The 18,811-nt window shown below is 41.7% G+C and overlaps 1 protein-coding gene across 1 annotated transcript; it reads left to right on the top strand.

The window, feature by feature from the left end:
- The first annotated feature begins 1,030 nt into the window (after positions 1 to 1,030).
- Positions 1,031 to 15,219, top strand: inpp5kb (inositol polyphosphate-5-phosphatase Kb). Its single transcript, XM_084073613.1, has 14 exons — positions 1,031 to 1,137; positions 2,391 to 2,442; positions 5,187 to 5,291; positions 5,872 to 5,980; positions 6,117 to 6,233; positions 7,632 to 7,807; positions 8,169 to 8,280; positions 8,414 to 8,523; positions 9,145 to 9,171; positions 10,275 to 10,485; positions 11,536 to 11,673; positions 12,338 to 12,418; positions 12,659 to 12,763; positions 13,694 to 15,219. Exons 2-14 carry the CDS (start codon positions 2,399 to 2,401, stop codon positions 13,742 to 13,744), a joined length of 1,386 nt encoding a protein of 461 aa, XP_083929739.1. The 5' UTR covers positions 1,031 to 1,137; positions 2,391 to 2,398; the 3' UTR covers positions 13,745 to 15,219.
- Positions 15,220 to 18,811: the final 3,592 nt, after the last annotated feature.

Raw genomic sequence — 18,811 nt, 5'->3', positions numbered from 1 at the left:
TGAATGTGAGTGGTTGGCTACCAGGTGGACCCTACTGATGATTGGCTCACCTGTAAAGCTGCCTGTCTCAGTCTCTCTTATGTCGTCCTCCATACCAGTTCCCCAAACACCCCTGTCTGGTGTTTTTAAGTGTTTTAGCCTGGCCAGTATTTTAGAAGTTTCAATGTTAACATGGTAGTCTTGGTAAGGTAGGGGTGGGTGTCCTTTCTTTTGTGTTCTTTGTTTGATCAGATGTTTCTTTAGTTTATGTGAGGTAAGATATCTGTGCTTTGTTTTGGTGAAGGTAAGAACAGGGTTTTGTTTTGAGTAGGCTTTTATGTTCAGGTACCCACCCTGAGGTAACTTATCCATGTTTTTGTAACTTGGAAAATAAAACGGTGTATTTTGGATTTTTAAACTGGTGTTGGCTGTCTATATTTGGGAACTGGGTAGGAGGGAGTCCATTTTTATGTTGCACCTGGTGACCCCTAGGCCGGGTCGTAACATGGGGATATTCTGCATAATGAGTACTTTCTACTCTTGGCATTTTAAGTACATTTTGATACCAATACTTTTGTACTTTTGCTCAAGTAAATTGTGAATTCCGGACTTGTACTTGTAAAAGAGTATTTCTACATTGCAGTAGGCTATTATTGATACTTTTACTTGAGTAAAGAATGTGAGTACATCTCTGTCCCATAGCTCGCCTGGGACACCTTGTGGCAGAAAGGGTAAAGTGACATTACATCAAATCACAACAATAATAGGCCTATATACCGCATCTTATGCATTCCATAGAGCTTCCGTTAAGAAAGTGAAGGATTACAGCCTCCAAAGCAGGCTTTAGACCCAAATACTGTGCGTCACGGTGATATGCGATAACAGCAGCGTAAACAACATGTCTATTCATGGTTTTGATAATGCGTTTTCTCTCGGTCGTTGTTACCGAGCCAAGGATAATAATAGCTTGAAGTTGATCCGATGGTGTAGCTCAGTCCCGGAGCTGTTCCAAGGAGAGCAGAGTAAAAGAGCTAAATAATAAACAGCCTGATACAACGGGACGAGAGTCACATTACAGGAAAAGTAACTCATTCTCGACTCCCTGCAGCGGAGATCTATCGCCTGTCTGCACCTGCCGAGGGAGACCCACCACACAAGGTATGTAAACAGCAGTGGTGGGAAAAAAAGTAATCACATTTTTTACTTAAGTAAAAGTATCAATACGGTCCGGACCGGAATAAAAAATGTACTTGAGTAAAAGTACAAAAGTATTGGTATCAAAATGTACTTTGAGTGCCAAACGTAAAAGTACTCATTATGCAGAATGTCTCAGTCTTCACAAGTTTTCAAATGTATAAAATGTATACAAATCTTTTGAAAATAGCAGATATACAACTAGTAGCTAAAGTTGTCCAATAATTGTAGTGGAATAAAAGTACAACATTTGCCTCTGAGATGTAGTGGAGTAGAAGTAAAAGTACTTATACAGTACAGTATATGTTGAGTCCAACTCACTGTGGAGGAGCTTGGTGAATCGTCACAATGTTTGAGCCTCAATCATGTCACAAGAGTGGATCAGACTCTATAGCTCGCTATCACTGCTAAAGTAAAGTATTAAAAGTAAAGAAATAGACAAAACATATTTAAATAGAGTGGTGTTTTAATAGCCTACTTTGGATTATTTGTGTACCAGCATGGGTTAGGCAAATGCAGACTGAGCCTATTCATCACTTGTGTGTATTTAGTAGTAGGCTACACAGTGTTACACACACACTAAATTAAACAGACACACAGGGCTGTAATGAGTAATGACACATACTACAGAACATTTAAAGAGAATCACATCATCTGCAACTTTAAAAACATGCACACATCAAGCAGATCAGTTTCAGTCTATGACAGGGTGATGTTAGTTCACCAGAACACACCCAACTCTGTCAGAGCCCTCTGTTTAGTCAATTACTCCCGTTAAAGTGTCATTGTGTTATGATCTTCCTCTCCCTACTCAAATCTGAGTAAGTTTGGTAAATAAAGAATTGTCCATTTTTCATGTTGTGTTCCATTTGACATGTGGGTGCTATTTTGATCTAGGATAAAGCCTACAGATGTTGGACCATGATTAGATCTGCAGGTCTAATCATGGTCCAGCATCTCAGATTACAAAGTCATTTCAGAGATGGCTTTCAGTCAGTCCCTGTCAGGACCCAGTTAGTCTGGTTTTCATGCTCTGGTCTGTGCTGCCTCTGGCATTCATCATGGAGATGGGACTTTGGTGTTGAGTAGGAGTAGATATTAGGCCTACGTTGTATCTCACTCCTGGTGAATTACGAAGTGTGTGTGTGTGTGTGTGTGTGTGTGTGTGTGTGTGTGTGTGTGTGTGTGTGTGTGTGTGTGTGTGTGTGTGTCAACAGAGGATACTATGAGTACTGCAAGGTATAGAAACGATGGGAGAGCCAAGTACAGGTAAGACCAATGTTTAACTTTTTTATCATTTTTTAAATCCTCAGAAAAATACAAAGACATTATTGACAATATCATGAAACAAACCAGCTGAAATGGAGAGAGGGGGGGGGGGTATAAGTAAAGTTCCCAAAGGTGAAGGAGTACGTGGATGTCTGGGACCTCATTGCAGGGACCTAACCAGTATAAGTGGCTTAGAGCTGAATTGAGCTGTATTGATAAGAGGTGGTCTGCTTTGCAGAAGAACATTACATTGTGTGGCCCCTCCCCATTCCCCCCTTTTACGCACCAACCAAGTGAACCTGCATTTATCCACTTAACTGTTCACAGTTCACACCAAATGTATTGCTGCTTACAAAATACTGTTCCATAAGAGTCTGCATGTGACAGTTACATACACAAGCATGAAATGAAGCAATTGGCTCACTTGGGATTAGCAGAATACAGCTTTTACTTTGCAAAGGGCATGTTCACTCTCTCTCTCTCTCTCGACATAACTTCCTATCTTAATGTTTTTTCATGCATGTTCTCCTATTAATAATTCAAGATAGGGCTGAGATGATAAGCAATTTTGAGGAATCATTTCGGGACAAAATTATCGTTGATAAATATTAATTTTCTCCGCCAGACCGCAAGGCCGGGAGTCTTGAGATTTAGTTTTTGCCCCTGTTTGTGTATCTGTGTGTCCATCTGTGTGCATCTATTCTCGGAACCCACTGGGCCAGGCAGTGTCCAACTTTCTGTGCACACTGTCTGCCAGTAGGACATTTTTTCAAATCAGCCTCATGATATCAGACCGATTTACATAATGTCTCTTGAACCGTAGATGGTACAACCTTTTTATCTTGGATTCCTTGGATTTATAATGCAACATTTCCGCCTAACATTTAGAATTTTCTTCAAAACACACTTTTTGGTACTACTCTTACCGATTTAAAAAATCACACAAATGTGTCAAAATTGTGTCATTCAGATTTTTTTCAGGCTAAAATTGCCTTCCAAATTTTGTGGGAGATTATTTTAAAAATATCCGATCTACAAGCTCACAGTGCATTTTGGTGCAATGCGTTGTGAACTTGTAGATCTGCTATTTTTTAAAGATGTTGAATGTTGTTCTTTGTTCCTTTCACCTACAGCATATTTGTATACTCAAAATGGATGTGTTTATGATGGGATAACTAAGTGTTTGGGTTGATGATTGCTCATGGGAGTGTTTCCAAATCGGCTATGTAATCTCACCTGTTTAATACGGATCAGCTTCTTGGGTTAATTGAAAATTATCCAAACGTTTGTTCCTATAACACTCACTGTGACGAAACAGAGACTGATTGTACCAAGGTCTGTGTCTATAATGTCAGAGCTCACCAGGCCATATGCTCTCCTCCCCTCCCCTCTATGCCCAGTTTGCATAAATAATCTTTCACCTACTGTATATGGATGGATCAGAGAATGGATTCAGCCCAAAAGAACACAATTGTGTACTTTGGCTCCCCTAATTAATGCACAACTGTAATTGCATGGTTGCATGTATTGCTCAGCGCGCTTAGAGAGAGCTGCAGCCTTTAAGCCTCTTAGGCCCCCAGAGAGTTACCCAAGTCCTGTAACAATACTCTCAATGATGGGAGTGGAGGAGGGTCAGCCATGCCCTTTACTACACTCTGTGACCACACACACACACACATGCGCAGGTATGTCCACGTGCTTCTCCCCTGCCTGCGATTACAGACCAAATCTGTTTCATTCTGCTCCACATTCCTAAGTCAAGCGTCACTGCTCTGTCCCTCTCACTCTGTCACTTGTGGTCTCCCCACGGACGATAGCGGACGGGGTCTAGCGGAGCGCATAGGGAATGGACTGTACCAGGACAGATGTCAGGAGGACCCTACCCTCGGCTTTGTAGCTTCTTATCCTGGCCGACTCTAAATCTAAAAGTGGAGCTGCTTGAAACACATACAGGGAGATTTGGATAAGCAATCTTTATTTATTATTTCTCGCGACCGATACACTCCCGGGTCACAGACAATAATTTTGAGGAGGAGAATTACTGGATACAAACGCAAGAACCAAAGGTTATAATGTCTTGCGCGCTAGAAGACGGCCCTCGTGTGCGTTCGGAAAGCCAGAGCAGCTCGGTGTCTCAGGGCTCCAGGTCCAAGATTCACCTGCGCCACCAACTGGCTCAACTGTTGACCTGCGTGGAGGACCTGAGCTCTGATGACGAAGCCGGCGAGGAAGTGTCCCGTACGCTGGACGAGGCTTTCGATCTCTGTGGACGCATGCGTCCCGAGGACACATTCAGGTTGACCTGTTATACATATACACACACATCACTAACCATACAGGTGCACACTATCACTCATACTGTCTCATATGCATTGTGAAGCAATAATTTGAATCCTAACCTCTTATCATTTACCGGATCTAACAAGGTGAGAACTGGGACTTTACTGAATCACAATGCTCACCATGCTGTAGATCTAAAAGACATCAGGGAGCATCTAAAAACGTTTTAAAAGCATCCATAGACTAATTCAAATTTATTTAAAACTGAGGAAAATACAAGAAGGAATATCGATACCCTGCTCTCTCTCACTACAGTATTTCAACCAATCCTTTAACTGCTGCATACCAAACACACACTTCATGATGCGGCGACGCATTGTGGTCCATTGGAACACATTTTCCGCCCGACAGTGACGATAGATTCCCACAGTGTACCTATTCTGCCTGTCTCTCTGTCATACCAGGTTGCAGATGGTAACATGGAACGTGGCGACAGCGGAGCCTCCTCTAGATGTAACCTCCCTGCTGCAGCTGGACGTCCAGCCCCCCACAGACCTCTATGCCATTGGGTGAGAGGCTAACCAGTGGCTATGAATGTGTGAATGGATTTGAACACCTTGAGGTGTCATCTCTGTTTTACTTACACAGAACAGCGCAGAGAGACAGTAAGGGTAGGGTAGACGCACACAAATCATGACTCAAGACACAGTGGATTGGATGTCAATTGGCTCATTAGTTAATGAATGTTGATTAATATGCATTGTCCCTGTTGAAAAAATAAATAGATTAAGTGGACAACTGGTTGAGCAGCCAATGTCCAGAGATAAGAGGAGTGGAGTGGTGGATGAATGACAGGCAGATTGGCAATTTGATTCAGTTAAGATAAATGTATAAACCAAAATGTATTTTCATTCATTATTTTTTTTTGTGGTAAAAGATAAATCTGTCATCTATCCCTTCATCTCATTAATAGCTGGTGTGTGTGTGTGTGTGTGTGTGTGTGTGTGTGTGTGTGTGTGTGTGTGTGTGTGTGTGTGTGTGTGTGTGTGTGTGTGTGTGTGTGTGTGTGTGTGTGTGTGTGTGTGTGTGTGTGTGTGTGTGTGTGTGTGTGTGTGTGTGTGTGTGTGTGTGTGTGTGTGCATCCGTAAGTCTGCAGGAAGTCAATGCTAGACCTTTGAGGTTCATCTCTGACCTGCTGGCGGAGGACTCATGGAGTGTTCTCTTTATGAACACTCTGGGACCCAGGGGATATGTCAAGGTGAGAGAGAGAGGTATATGGGGTATGTGAGTCTGGAAAACCCTCCTTGTTATACAGTACTTCATGTTTATCAGCCTATCGGTCTATTTATCTATCTGTCGGAGTGGCTGGTTGTCTTATCTCTGTTTCTCTGTAGGTGACGTCTGTGAGGATGCAGGGTCTGCTGTTGTTGCTGTTTGCCAAGCATGTCCACCTTCCCTTCATCAGAGACATCAAGACCACCTACACCCGCACTGGCATCTTTGGTTACTGGGTAAGAGACGGAGAGAGACATACTGTATCTATATCATTTTATGTATGTTGAAAAATGGGTGATATATCTTTTGTCGGTATGGGAATAAATAATGCTATTATAGACCGGCACAATGAACATTACAACCAACACTGGGAATTCTGCTCTGGATTAGACACTCACAGAGATTAAAGCGCCTATGAAAGACCCTATTGTATTTGTTTAGTGAAGTGTGCAATAGCTCTGACAAAGTGCAATCACTTCATAGTGAACTGTCAGTGATGCAACAAGTCGTGTCAACCGTGACAAAGACGAGATTTAGAAATACACTCTAAATAAATTAGGGTCACCACTGTCACACCAAACCAAAACTTAATTTGTTCTTATCAATTAACTTATCAATTCTCAGCACTTAATTTTTCTTTCTTGTTTTTGTATCGTTCGTAATGTAACAGAAATTACATTTGCTTAATTACAGTATACAGTTTGTCTTGTTAAAATTATATGAGATGGTATGTAGAGTTTTTTCTTCAGTAGTGTACTCCTGTTTGTCCCAGTACTAGTAGCCACATTGTCACTGCACTTTATATTGTGTGGGCTGATTTCATTCACTTTCATGTTGTGTTTTGTATCGGGGCAGGCAGTTCACAGGAATAATTACATGCCTCATTACCCAGAGTTTTGGAATGCCTGGAATGAGCTTAAAATTATGAAACTGCTGGCTTTTATTACGCAAACTCAAGTTATAGCCATGCTAAAGGATTAGATTTTGACTGTTTACTGTATAGTAGAGTTGTATTTATTTCATGAATGTGACATTTTATCCCCAGCAACCCCCCTACCCTCCAAGCTACACACATCCCAATCATTTGCCTTTTTATGTTCTTGTCTTCTGTGTCTTGTATATTCTGCTTTTTTAAATACTGCCATTTGGCCAGGTCTTGCTCAGAAAGTGATTACATGGTTAAATATTCATTCATAAAAGGCAGAGAATGAGGATCCAGGTAGACAGGGATGCAAGATGCAGACAATGGTTGAAGAGTAAACAAAATGTAAACAAAAAGTGAGCTGGTAAAGTGAACAAAAGGCAACTTATAATGTGCTAAAACAATGCAAATAGCCATGAAACAAGAGGGACACCTAGTGGGCAACAAAGGAAACAGAAACAAGAACTTAACGTTCTGCCCTGTGAGTGAGTGTCTGTCTGTCTGTCTGTCTGTCTGTCTGTCTGTCTGTCTGACTGTACTACATCCCCTACTTTTCCCCCTCTATACCAAATCTCCTCACTGAAAATAGCAGATCTACAAGCTCACAAATGCGTCGCAACTATTTTCACCAAATGTTCAACCCCAGAATAGGGATGCTGGGTTTCAAGTGGTGAAAGAGTTGAATATTCTTCTGCCTGTGTCTTTCTCTCAGGGCAATAAAGGAGCCGTGTCAGTGCGTTTCTCCTTCTACGGTCAGATGGTGTGTTTCCTGAACTGTCACCTGGCTGCTCACATGAACTACGCCCTGTACCGAGTGGATGAGTTTGAGTACATCCTGGACACGCAGGAGTTTGATATGCACAACACACCCAGCGTTCTGGATCACAAGTCAGTCATCATACATGCAGGCATAAATACACACACTGTACGCACGCACGCACGCACGCACGCACGCACGCACGCACACACACACACACACACACACACACACACACACACACACACACACACACACACACACACACACATCAAAGTCGTTCATTTTGGCACAGTATCAAAGTGATGCTGGTCAACGGTATGATAAGGTGAATAAGACGATAAGAGTGATGCTGTCAGATGCGGTCTGAGTGCTGTTATCAGGAGAATATTAGAATATCTCTCAGCCAATCAAAATGCTTAATCTTGAAACACACACAGGCATTGCTAATACACTCTACTTGCAGTACGTTAATGAGGTATTTTCCCCCAGGGCTGTTTTCTGGTTTGGTGACCTGAACTTCCGTATTGAGGACTATGGCTTGCACTTCCTCCGTTCATCTATCAACAGTGAGCGCTTCCATCTGCTCTGGAGCAAAGACCAGGTAATAGACGGGAACACACACTTGCACTCTAACCCTAATCCTGTTTGTGGAGAGTAAAACAAATACACACATACACACAAACACGACTGCATGTGTACATGCTGACTTATGAATTCACTCGGTGTTCCTGCAGCTGCTTATGATGAAGAAAAAGGAACCTTTCCTCCAAGAGTTTGAAGAGGGGCCACTGAGGTTTAAGCCCACCTATAAGTTTGACCGCCACTCTGACACCTATGATAGCAGGTAATGTTTACAATCAGATATACTGTAACTAACTAGGAAAAGGAAAACATTTTTATATTAATATTTTTACGGCATGGCTAATGGCCAAGCTATCTAGAACAGTGTTTGTCTGTATTTATGTACAGCAGATTTTTAGAGTACATACAGTAGTACATGTATGTACTGTATGTAGGGTATTTCCTCTCAAAATAGACTAATCAATCACAGCTTAAAATATGCTGCTAATTGAAAGTGAAACTGCAAGAGTATGAATGGCATGCATGTCAAGTTTTTTTTTTGTGCGTGTGAAACTCTTCTTCACACCAATATTGTTCTTGTGAAGCACATTTGTACATCGCTTTTTGTATTTAAGTATTTAAGTATTTCTAAAGTTCAATATTTCTATTTGGCGTAGACCACACTAGTTGACATACCCACATGCAGCCAGTCTGTGCATTATAGTGCAACTTCACCACTTGACACCATTTCTACACTTTCATTCACAAACTGTACACAATTACACATATTAATTTACTCATGTTTGGACACAGAGGCCATTAGATATCTAATGTTTTCATTCCTTCAACATACAGTATTATATAGACTTAATCTGTGGCCTTTTTCCTTTTTAAATCCCCACAGCACCCCGAAGACGTGGTTGGGTTTTACGTACGATGTACTTTTTCTGTGTGTGCTGCATGCGCCACCTCCCTTTCCCATACCCAAACATTACATCATTTGCCTTAACCCATTAAGACTGGGAAAGCCTAGAAGGCATTTTTTAGTTTGTGGGTTGGAAGGCAGCCGTGGAGGCCATTCATTTGTCGCCGCACTAGCAACTCCTGCAGGTTGGTCAGGGCGGTTGTCCTGGCGAATCTCCTCACTGTCGAGTGAAAAGAAATGTTTGACCATGTTGTGTGTCTCGGATGAGACGTGGTTGTCAAAACCCTCCCCAAGACCAAACAGTAGTGGTTTGGCAGTGACGGGCTACTGTATATGGAGGAATTGGTATTTGACTAAATTGACAGAAAATAGGAGGGGCGCAATGACAATCTCCTACCATATATTGTACTTGCCAACTTAGAAATTGATTAGCTATCCCAGAAGCTAAAATCACAATATCTCATGCAATTACAGTCACAACTAGATCGGAGAGATGTTAGACAGCAAATATCAGACACAGCAGGTCATGTATCCACAGGTTAAATTGGCACTTCACTAGTGCTGCTAAATACTAACTGTGTTCCTGCGCAATGCATGCGTGCATCCTTTCACATAGTGAGTGTGTGTATGCAGTGCCTGCATTGTCTGTGAATGGTAAGCACATGTAAGCTGCTATTTGTCTATTTGTGCATGCATCAAGTGTTTCTCATTTACAGTACATCTTCTCTACATAGCACATGCTCTACAGTTCTGCATGCATCTGTCTGCGTGTGCACATGCGAGTGTCCATGTAAGCAGATATGTGGGTGTGTGTGTGGGTAATGTATGCATGTGTGCATGAATGTGACGATGAACATACATTTAATTTGTTCATTCGTGTTACCAATTGTGAGAGTATTTTCAGTGCATGTGTGATGCACTGAAAATACTCTCACAATTGATTTCACATTCACTTACATACATGTACATGTAACTAACTAAAATAACACACACACACACACACACACACACACACACACACACACACACACACACACACACACACACACACACACACACACACACACACACAATATGCAGTACTGTTTTCTTTGTCCCTGATTTGTCAGTGGTAAGAAGAGGAAGCCAGCCTGGACGGATCGTATCCTCTGGAGAATCAAACCCAGAACAACAGAGGACGACGATGGGAGTGCATCGACCTGCACTGATGACGGACAGGAAGATCCAAGTGCAATCCAAGTCATGCAGGACAGCTATACTTGTGACCCCAGCTATGGAGTTAGTGACCACAAGCCTGTCCTAGCAACCTTCAGCCTGGAGGTAAGTAAAACAAAGAAGTTACATTTGAAAAACAAATACAGTAGATCTGATAAAAGGCTGAAACAGATTTGATTAAATTATTTAATCAAAACAAAACAACAACATATACACATTTGACACATTTGTTTATGATGTCATATCATTTATCAAATTATTTCTTTACATATTCTTTCCTTTCTGATTATTTGTTAGTATTAGTAATATTATTATTATATAAGTACATTATACAATTTACAAATACATACATACTATAATGGACAATGTGAAATAGTAATATATATTATTCCATTTGCTTTGCACTTTCATACTCAAGTTTAGTTTTAGGGCATTGTTACTTCTGTATCCTGCTATCTGTCTATCTCAGTTGCTTCAATCAACCTGATTGAATCAACTGAGAACCCTTTGATTAAAGGGATAGTTCACCCCCAAAAAAATGTTTTTTTCATCGATTAGTCACCCCATGGAGATTCATGGATATTTTTTAGTTTTTGTCGCAAGTCAATAATTTGATGACCATCGGACCAGTATCGGCATCGGTTCCGGTAGGAGACACAAAGGAGGCTCCGCCGCTGCCGGTCATCAAATTATTGGCTTACGAATACGACAAAAAAAATAAAATCCATGAATTAAAGTCTCCATTGGGTGACTAATCGATTGGAGAAAAAAAATGTTTGGGGGGTGAACTATCCCTTTAAGCTGTATATCAAAGAACTGCAAATGATGGAATCCGCTTAAAAGGTCTTTGATCAGGCTATTATGTTAAAGAACTGTAAATGTTTGAATCAGACCATTGTGCTCTACCAAAGAGAGGGCAGGGTATTGTTTGGGTCATGTCACATGTCTAACTAAATATTGAGTGGCAAGGTGGTTGGGCAGCTATTACCTTGCATGCTGGAAGGGTGGTGTTGGTTAGGGGAAGATGTGAACTGCTTGCTTCATGATGATCAACTTAAACTTGGACTTATGCATTCACAGTATATTAATTATATTACAATACACATGCACATCAGTGTGTTCCTGATGTTTCTCCCTGTTTCTAACTGTCCACAGCTGAAGAAATGCTCTGACATGCAACCCGTGGACGTGTCTCCCGAAGGCGTGTGGAGTGCCGACGAGAACGCAGCCCTTAGCTACACCATTCAGGAGGACTTTATGTATTCCACATGGGACTGGATTGGCCTCTACAAGGTGATGCCCCATAGCCTCAGTCAGAAGCACACACAGCTCTATGCACACCACTTATCTTACCCAGTGGTGGAAGAAGTACTCACGTTAGTTAAAGTTAAAGTAGCAATACCACAATGTGGAAATACTCTGTTACAAGTAAAAGTTCTCAATTCAAACTTTTGCTTGAGTTAAAGCACATCAACATGTGCTTAAAGTACCAAAACTAAAAGTACTCAAAACAAATTTGTTGGGAGACATCTTTTTGAAAATAGCAGATCTACAGATAGTGTAGAAGAATAGGGGGTTTGTATTGATTATTAAAATCTGCAAAGTAACTAGTAACTTAAGTTTTAAAATAATTGTAGTGGAATAAAAAGTACAATATCTGCTTCTGAGATGTAGTGGAGTAATAGTATTGAAAGTATTGCAAAATTTAGAATCAGAATACAGCACAGCACTTGAGTAAAATGTACATGGTTATTCCCACCACTGATCTTACCTTACCTTACCTTAACTTACCTTACATAGTCTTTTGTCTTATTTTATATTTAAACTGTGCAAACAAATAGCAGAAGAAAAAAGGGGGGGGGCTATATAGCAACAATACAAACTGGATGAGAAACACAAAGGTATACTCTATGACAGTGATTTTAACAGTACATGATGTGATTGTGTGGGTCTTCAGGTAGGCTTTAAGAGTGCGTCAAGCTATGAGGCCTTTGTGTGGGTGACACAGGATCTGCCTGAGATTAATCAACTCATAGAGGTAAGAACTAATGACTCAGGCTGTTTGGAAATGTAGCATATCATTTTATTTAATTTGTATATATATATATATATATATATATATATATATATATATATATATATTTATATTTGTTGAATTAAAGTGCTACTGAAGTGTTTACTGCATCAGTTGTATTATATATATGTATGTATTAGTATGTACCTGTTTCTGCATATATTACAGTATGTGCGTGAGATATTAATGTGTTTACACCTGCAGATTTCGGTGGACAAAGATCGGATTCCTCTCCGGGGAGGGCAGTACATTTTGGGTTACTACAGTTACAACATGCAGAGCATCGTTGGTCTCAGTGGCAACTTTAAGGTGAGACAATGAAAGCAGAGCTAATGCCTTTTCACATGGAAACCAACTGTGCAGTGCACACCTAGTTATTCATTTTCAATGAGAGACGCGCATTGGGGTAGGGGGGCGCGGGCAATCTGATAGGCAGAGTACCAAACGGGCAGATAAATGAGAACACAGGCATTGTGTCGCTTCCCGTGAGAAAAGGACATGCACAGCATGCACTGTATGTTAAGCCGAGGCAACTCGCAACCAGTTGCAAGAAATTGCAGCGGTCTGGACTGACCAGTTGCAGACTTGTGCAATTTTGGGATAATGGTTGCAAGTAGTTGCAAGTGGTTGCAGTTGCAACTAGTCTCGTAGGCTTTACAAACCAAGCATTGTGTGGATATCACACAGCAAAATTGTGACAACTGTCACTCCAAGTAGCTGTTTGTCTGTTAGTTACAGTTATAACTGTTCTTGGACAGCAATATTAGCAGCTCAAGGTGCCTGGTGGCTCAGCCAGTTCAGTGCACAGACCATTATGCTACTGGTAAGCACGAGGACCCGGGTTCAAATCTGACCCCTGTCTCGCATGTCTCTACTCTATCTCTGCCCTTGGTTTCCCACATCTCTACACTGACTATCTGAAATAAAGCATAAAATGCGAATGTGGCGAGTCCAACTTTGTCCCATCTGAAAAACTCCAGTAGTGAGTAGAAAAGATGGTACAGGGCCGGTTTTGTGTTATGGCCGGTATATCTGATTAAATAGATGAATGCTCTTTTATTTTTAGCTTGTAGATCTGCTATTTTTGGTGTGTGACACCGGCGCTCAACTAAGTATAACTCAGGCTTTAGTCTATGGATCCATCCACTCACTATGGGATCAAATATGAAAACTCTTCATGGTATTAGTGTGTTTTATTTATGGGGGATAAAAAGATCAAAAGCTGTGTTCATTCTGCAGATCCTGGAATCTAAAGGTGCTGGCCATGTCAACGGTATGAAGAACAAATAAGATGCCACCAAACAGAAGCACAGTATGTTATACACTGTACCTTACCGCCCAGCTTCAACACCTGATTTTGGTTCTATTTGTACTGTACACTCTGGGATTTTACAGTGCAGTGAGATTCCACTGCTCATACTGGAACAGTGTCCTCTAGGAGATTTCATTCATGTTTGTTTTTTGCTTACTAAAGACCACATGATCATTGCTGTAATGGAAGGTTTGCAGTGCAAGGATTTAAGAGATTCGAGTCATTAAAAACCATTAGAATTTGTGTTTGACAACAGAGGAGGTGATTGTGAATTGGTATGTTGTATTGTCAGATGGGTCAGATAGTATTTGCATTGCAAATAAACAAAAACATCTTTTATTTAAGTAGGAATATTGAGCACGGATGCTTTTTGAAGGTCATAGAAGGACAGTTAAGAATGGAGTGTGTACACAGTAAAGAGTGTTACTTTAAGTCTGTGAGTGTAAAAATGAAATCAAATATACCCTTGAGGATTGCATATGTACACTCCCAGAGTTACAAATGGCTAAATTGACACTGAGGATTTTACTGTGTGTGACTTGAACTGTAGCAATTTACAGATGGAGATGTTCTCCAGACAAAACAATTTAGCTCAAAAACTACATGAAGGAAATATATAATCTTTGATCTTGTGTCATGTTGCTTAAAAATGCTGTTTAAATCTGATGTGTTTGACAAATGGCTTTACAGGTGTGAACAAAATCATAAGAACATTTAGATTTATTGTGAATTCCCATGCTATTTTCAAATGCTATTTGTTTTCCTTAGACTATTTTAATCTAGTTGTTTCCTAAATCAGCCTTATACCAGAACGCCTTGTTTACTTCAAGATGTACTTGTTGATCATTAGGGCCTAATTGAAGGATTTCCCTTTTTTCTGTAAAAAGGCAATAACTGAACTATTATTGGTTGATTGTGGTATGGTCATGATCTGTGTGTGTGTGAGTGAGATGAAGACAGACAGTGAAGGTATGTACTGTATGGTTGATTTAATGTATTATATTACTGTGTATTGACAGCTAAGAATTAGTATTGTAATAATGTACAGGTATATTGGACTATGTTACATGGGGACCACACTGTCAACAGAGGTGAATTCCATATCCATGTAGGTGCTGAATAAACCCACGTTTACATTTTCATACATGGGGACCACATTGTCCAGTGGTTTCCAAACTGGGGGTCAGGACCCCAAGAGGGGTCCCCAGATGATTAGCTTAATGTGTAACATTGTTTTCTCACTCAACAGTAAACAAACCAACACACAGTGTATACAGGGTGTTTGCACATAAACAAACCAACACACAGTGTATACAGGGTGTTTGCACATTTCTAAAGTGACAATTGTATGACTTTTAGACGTTTTTAATACCAAATTGTCAAATATTACATAGGCAACTTTTTCGTGGTCTGAAAAGTTTGGGAACATTTGACATTGTCAATAGGTGAATTCCATATCCATGTAGGTGCTGAATAAACCCATGTTTACATTTTCAAACAAACCTGAAAGAAGTAATTTCTGAAAATTAAAATAACATTAAACCCAAAGCAAATGTGTTATGAGTAATCTAATTCAACCTGAAACAGAAATGTCTGACTATGATCTCTGTTGGGTCACTAAATACATTGACTGCATTAACATGGATGGTGCTTGGACTAATCAAAGGTTAGATAACAAACAGCAGTAACCTTAACATTCACAACCTTGCAACTATTGGACAGTGACAACATCAATTTACAAACCGAAATAAACTGGATTTTTATTTGATTTATTATAAATAATAACCATACAAACAAGCGTAATGGTTAAAACATTTAAGGATAAAACACAATCAAGTCTTGGACTAGTTTCCATTGTGGTCTTCAACATAACATGACAAGTACACACAAAAGTATTGTCATCAAAATGTACTTAAAGGACCAAAAGTAAAAGTACTCATTATGCAGAATGTCCCATTCAGATTCAGGTCGGCCTACAATACATAAAACCTGTCATAACTTGTCATAATAAAAGGCATCACGTATCAAATAAATAAAAACAAAATAACCCTTACTCAAATTTAGAGTCTACTGCCTACATCAAACTGGAACTTTTTCCAATAGCCAATGCCAATAGCCAGGACTAATGACTAAGTTCTCAAGTTTGAAGTCAGTTTGATTGCAGTATCCAGGCTGTTCCATTGGGTGGCATCAATGTACGTAAAATATCCCGATACCAACAGAGTCCTGAATTTATACAGGCAACCTTTGCTAATACTAGATCTATTAAAAATGTTGTGTGCGTCCCTGACCAGAGAAAATGATATTTTTAGGGACCTCTCTGTGAATAATCTTATGAATCATGAGTGACCGTAACCCAGACCCTTGATTCCTAGATCTATACTTCTTGATTCCATTCCACCGGGATTCAGTTATCTCCATCCACAGGAGAGCAGAAAATCCTTAGTATTTGAGACAAAAGGGAGCAGATTCAGATTCAGATTCAGATTCCTTTATTAGCCACTAGAGTTTCGGGGGGCTACGCCCCCCTCAACCCCAGCCGCGCACGGGGCCCAGCCGTGTGTATATTGGGGGACCCAAATCGCCGGAGTGAAACTGTGGAAAAAAAATTTTGAAAAAGGAAAAAATTTGAAGAAATAATATTTGTTATGTTTCAGGGGGTCCACAGGGGGTCCGCGGACCCCCTGATGGTCCACTGACCCCCTGTGGAGTGTTGGGACGCGCGGGGACACCCCTGGAACATTGCGGACCATTTCGGTGTTTTTTTTTTTTTCATGAAGGTGGTTGCTTGTTTCTGGCGCAGGCTGTGCAAACCTGGCAACCCAGCGCATGCTGCCGCACGTTTAAGTGGCGTAGCGTCATGAGGGTCAGTGGGGCCGTGGCTCGGTCAGTGAAGACCCTGTAGTGCGGATGATATGTGGCATAGAGGGGCAGATTGTAAATCCACAGAGGAAACATCCGTGGGCTACCATTGGTTCAGCGATGTGTGCGGTCGCCCTGCGGCCCCTCCTCGTCCACCAATGTGCAGTATTGAGAGCCCTGACGTCACAACAATTGGAGCGATGGGCACTGCACTGTGGTTGGTTAGGGTACACCTAGGGCCCAGGTAGAACCCAGTTAAAGCCTGCATGGGCAAACCCAGTTAGGACCCGCCTTGGTCCCACATAAACATGGCTAGTTGGGGCCCACCTAAGGGCCAGGTAGAAGCTACTTATAGCCTGCATGGGCATCGCAGTTGGGACTGAAGTGGATGCCGCTGACATTGCTGACATGGGGTCCATATGGTTTAGCCCACCTTGAAACCATATGGGAACTACGCTGGCATGCTGGCTGTAATGCAAACGCTGCATCATACCTGCAGTGTGTAGTTTGATGTTGTGTGTGTAGCAGATATACCTGCAGTGTGTAGATCAATGTCCATAGGAAAGTCAATGGCCAGCAGTGTTTTTTTTCCCCAGCAGAGTTTCTAGTGTCTCTGTGTTTCTCTGGAAGAGGTTGCACATGAACTCTGCAGCCGCACTGAGGCGCTCCAACACAAACACTCTGACATTAAGCTGCTTCACACAACAAACATCAGCACCACGCTGCTGTTTGTCCAAAAGACACAATATCTGCTCTCCCACCAACGTCATGTGTTCATTTATCGACAGCCGTACAGACTCCTTTTGACACATTTTACGTCGTTTATCCAGCTCTCACTGACTCTCCACATCGGGCTGTTATTTTGCTGCGATCAAGTCAACGATGTGAGAGATTAGCTATCACAGACGGACGGACAGGGGGTGAAACATAGTGTTGCGCCATGCCTTTCGGCCTGGCGGAGACAATAAAAAACCGAAAGTAAAGGAAATGGCCATTTCTGCAACAGAAGTAGTCAATAAACTATGCTATGAAAACATGGGCCACATTGGCAAAGAATGTAAGAAAGAGGCAATCATGTAGAAAATAGCCGATCTCCAAGCTTACAAAGCCTCTGAACGTGAGGCGTTTCGAGCTTGTAGATCGGCTATTTTCACAATATTTACTTGTGGAACGGAGTCAAACAGAATGGGGGGGTCCCAGATCAAGTACGTGTATTTGGGGGGGGGGGGGGGGGGGCGGCGTGAAAGGGTTGATAAACACTGCTCTAATCGGAGCGAAATTATCTGAAATTACTACATGACCATAATGCAGCCTAACATCTGTTGCACGGGGCGGTCCTGCCATTACGTTAGTTACTGTAGTTGCTGTGGAGCGACATAGTTCTCCAGAAGACACACACAAACATACACCATCTACAATGGACGAACTGAGCAGCAATATAGACATTCACCACACGAACGTGCATTGTTGACAAAGTGATTGCACAGCCGCTGCAGGCATGACAACCAGGTTAGCGTTAGCGACATGGCAGCTATCACAGCGCCCTGTCCGTCGTGCTGCAACTGCCTGTGATGGCTACAGCAGTAACAGCAAGCTGTCTGCGATGCCATTGTCTGGAGACTGCTCTTAGCGTGACACGACCAATGAGAGTGAGCGCTGTAGTTGTTGCTAAGATACGGTGGCGTCTCTGCCCCATAGCTTGTAGATCTCTCACACATGATTGGCGTAGGCTGCGTTGCCAGGTCTGACTTTGTGTCTAAGCAATGGTCGGCTGATTTTGGCGCGCCTTTGGGCTCGTTTGCATTGTGCGCACGGCAGCGCTTGTTTAGCGTACGTCAGCGCGACGTGGCAACGGACGTGGCAACGTGAAAGGTGATTGGCTGGTGAAAAGAAACACCCGACGTTACACCAGAAATGGTGCCTGGAGAAAATGGTGACCAAAAAAAAAGTTTGGAAAAAAAAGGAAAAAAACCCCGCAGCGGCTGCGTGCTGTTGTGGTGATGAGGTCGTGCGCACGGTAAACGGTACGAAGCTGCCTCCCCTTCCGTTTTGTCCGACATTTGGTGAGTAGAATTAATTATGTTGCGCGGTGGAAAAGGTGTATTGAGCAGTGAGATGTCCCCTACGCGAGGCGTAAATTCAGCGCGGCCGGCGTGGCGAGTCAGTTGGCGACATGTGGTCTG

This window comes from Gymnoscopelus microlampas (assembly GCF_963454915.1).
Source record: "Gymnoscopelus microlampas genome assembly, chromosome: 12".
NCBI classification, from domain to species: domain Eukaryota; kingdom Metazoa; phylum Chordata; class Actinopteri; order Myctophiformes; family Myctophidae; genus Gymnoscopelus; species Gymnoscopelus microlampas.
This window is presented reverse-complemented; position numbering and strand designations above follow the sequence as displayed.

Excerpts from the sequence above, each read along its gene's own strand:
- inpp5kb (XM_084073613.1), top strand. The coding sequence starts at position 2,399 with ATGAGTACTGCAAGGTATAGAAACGATGGGAGAGCCAAGTACAG. Across the intron at positions 2,443-5,186 it reads GATGGGAGAGCCAAGTACAG|GTTGCAGATGGTAACATGGA; the intron begins GTAAGACCAATG and ends CTGTCATACCAG. Across the intron at positions 9,172-10,274 it reads AAGACGTGGTTGGGTTTTAC|TGGTAAGAAGAGGAAGCCAG; the intron begins GTACGATGTACT and ends CTGATTTGTCAG.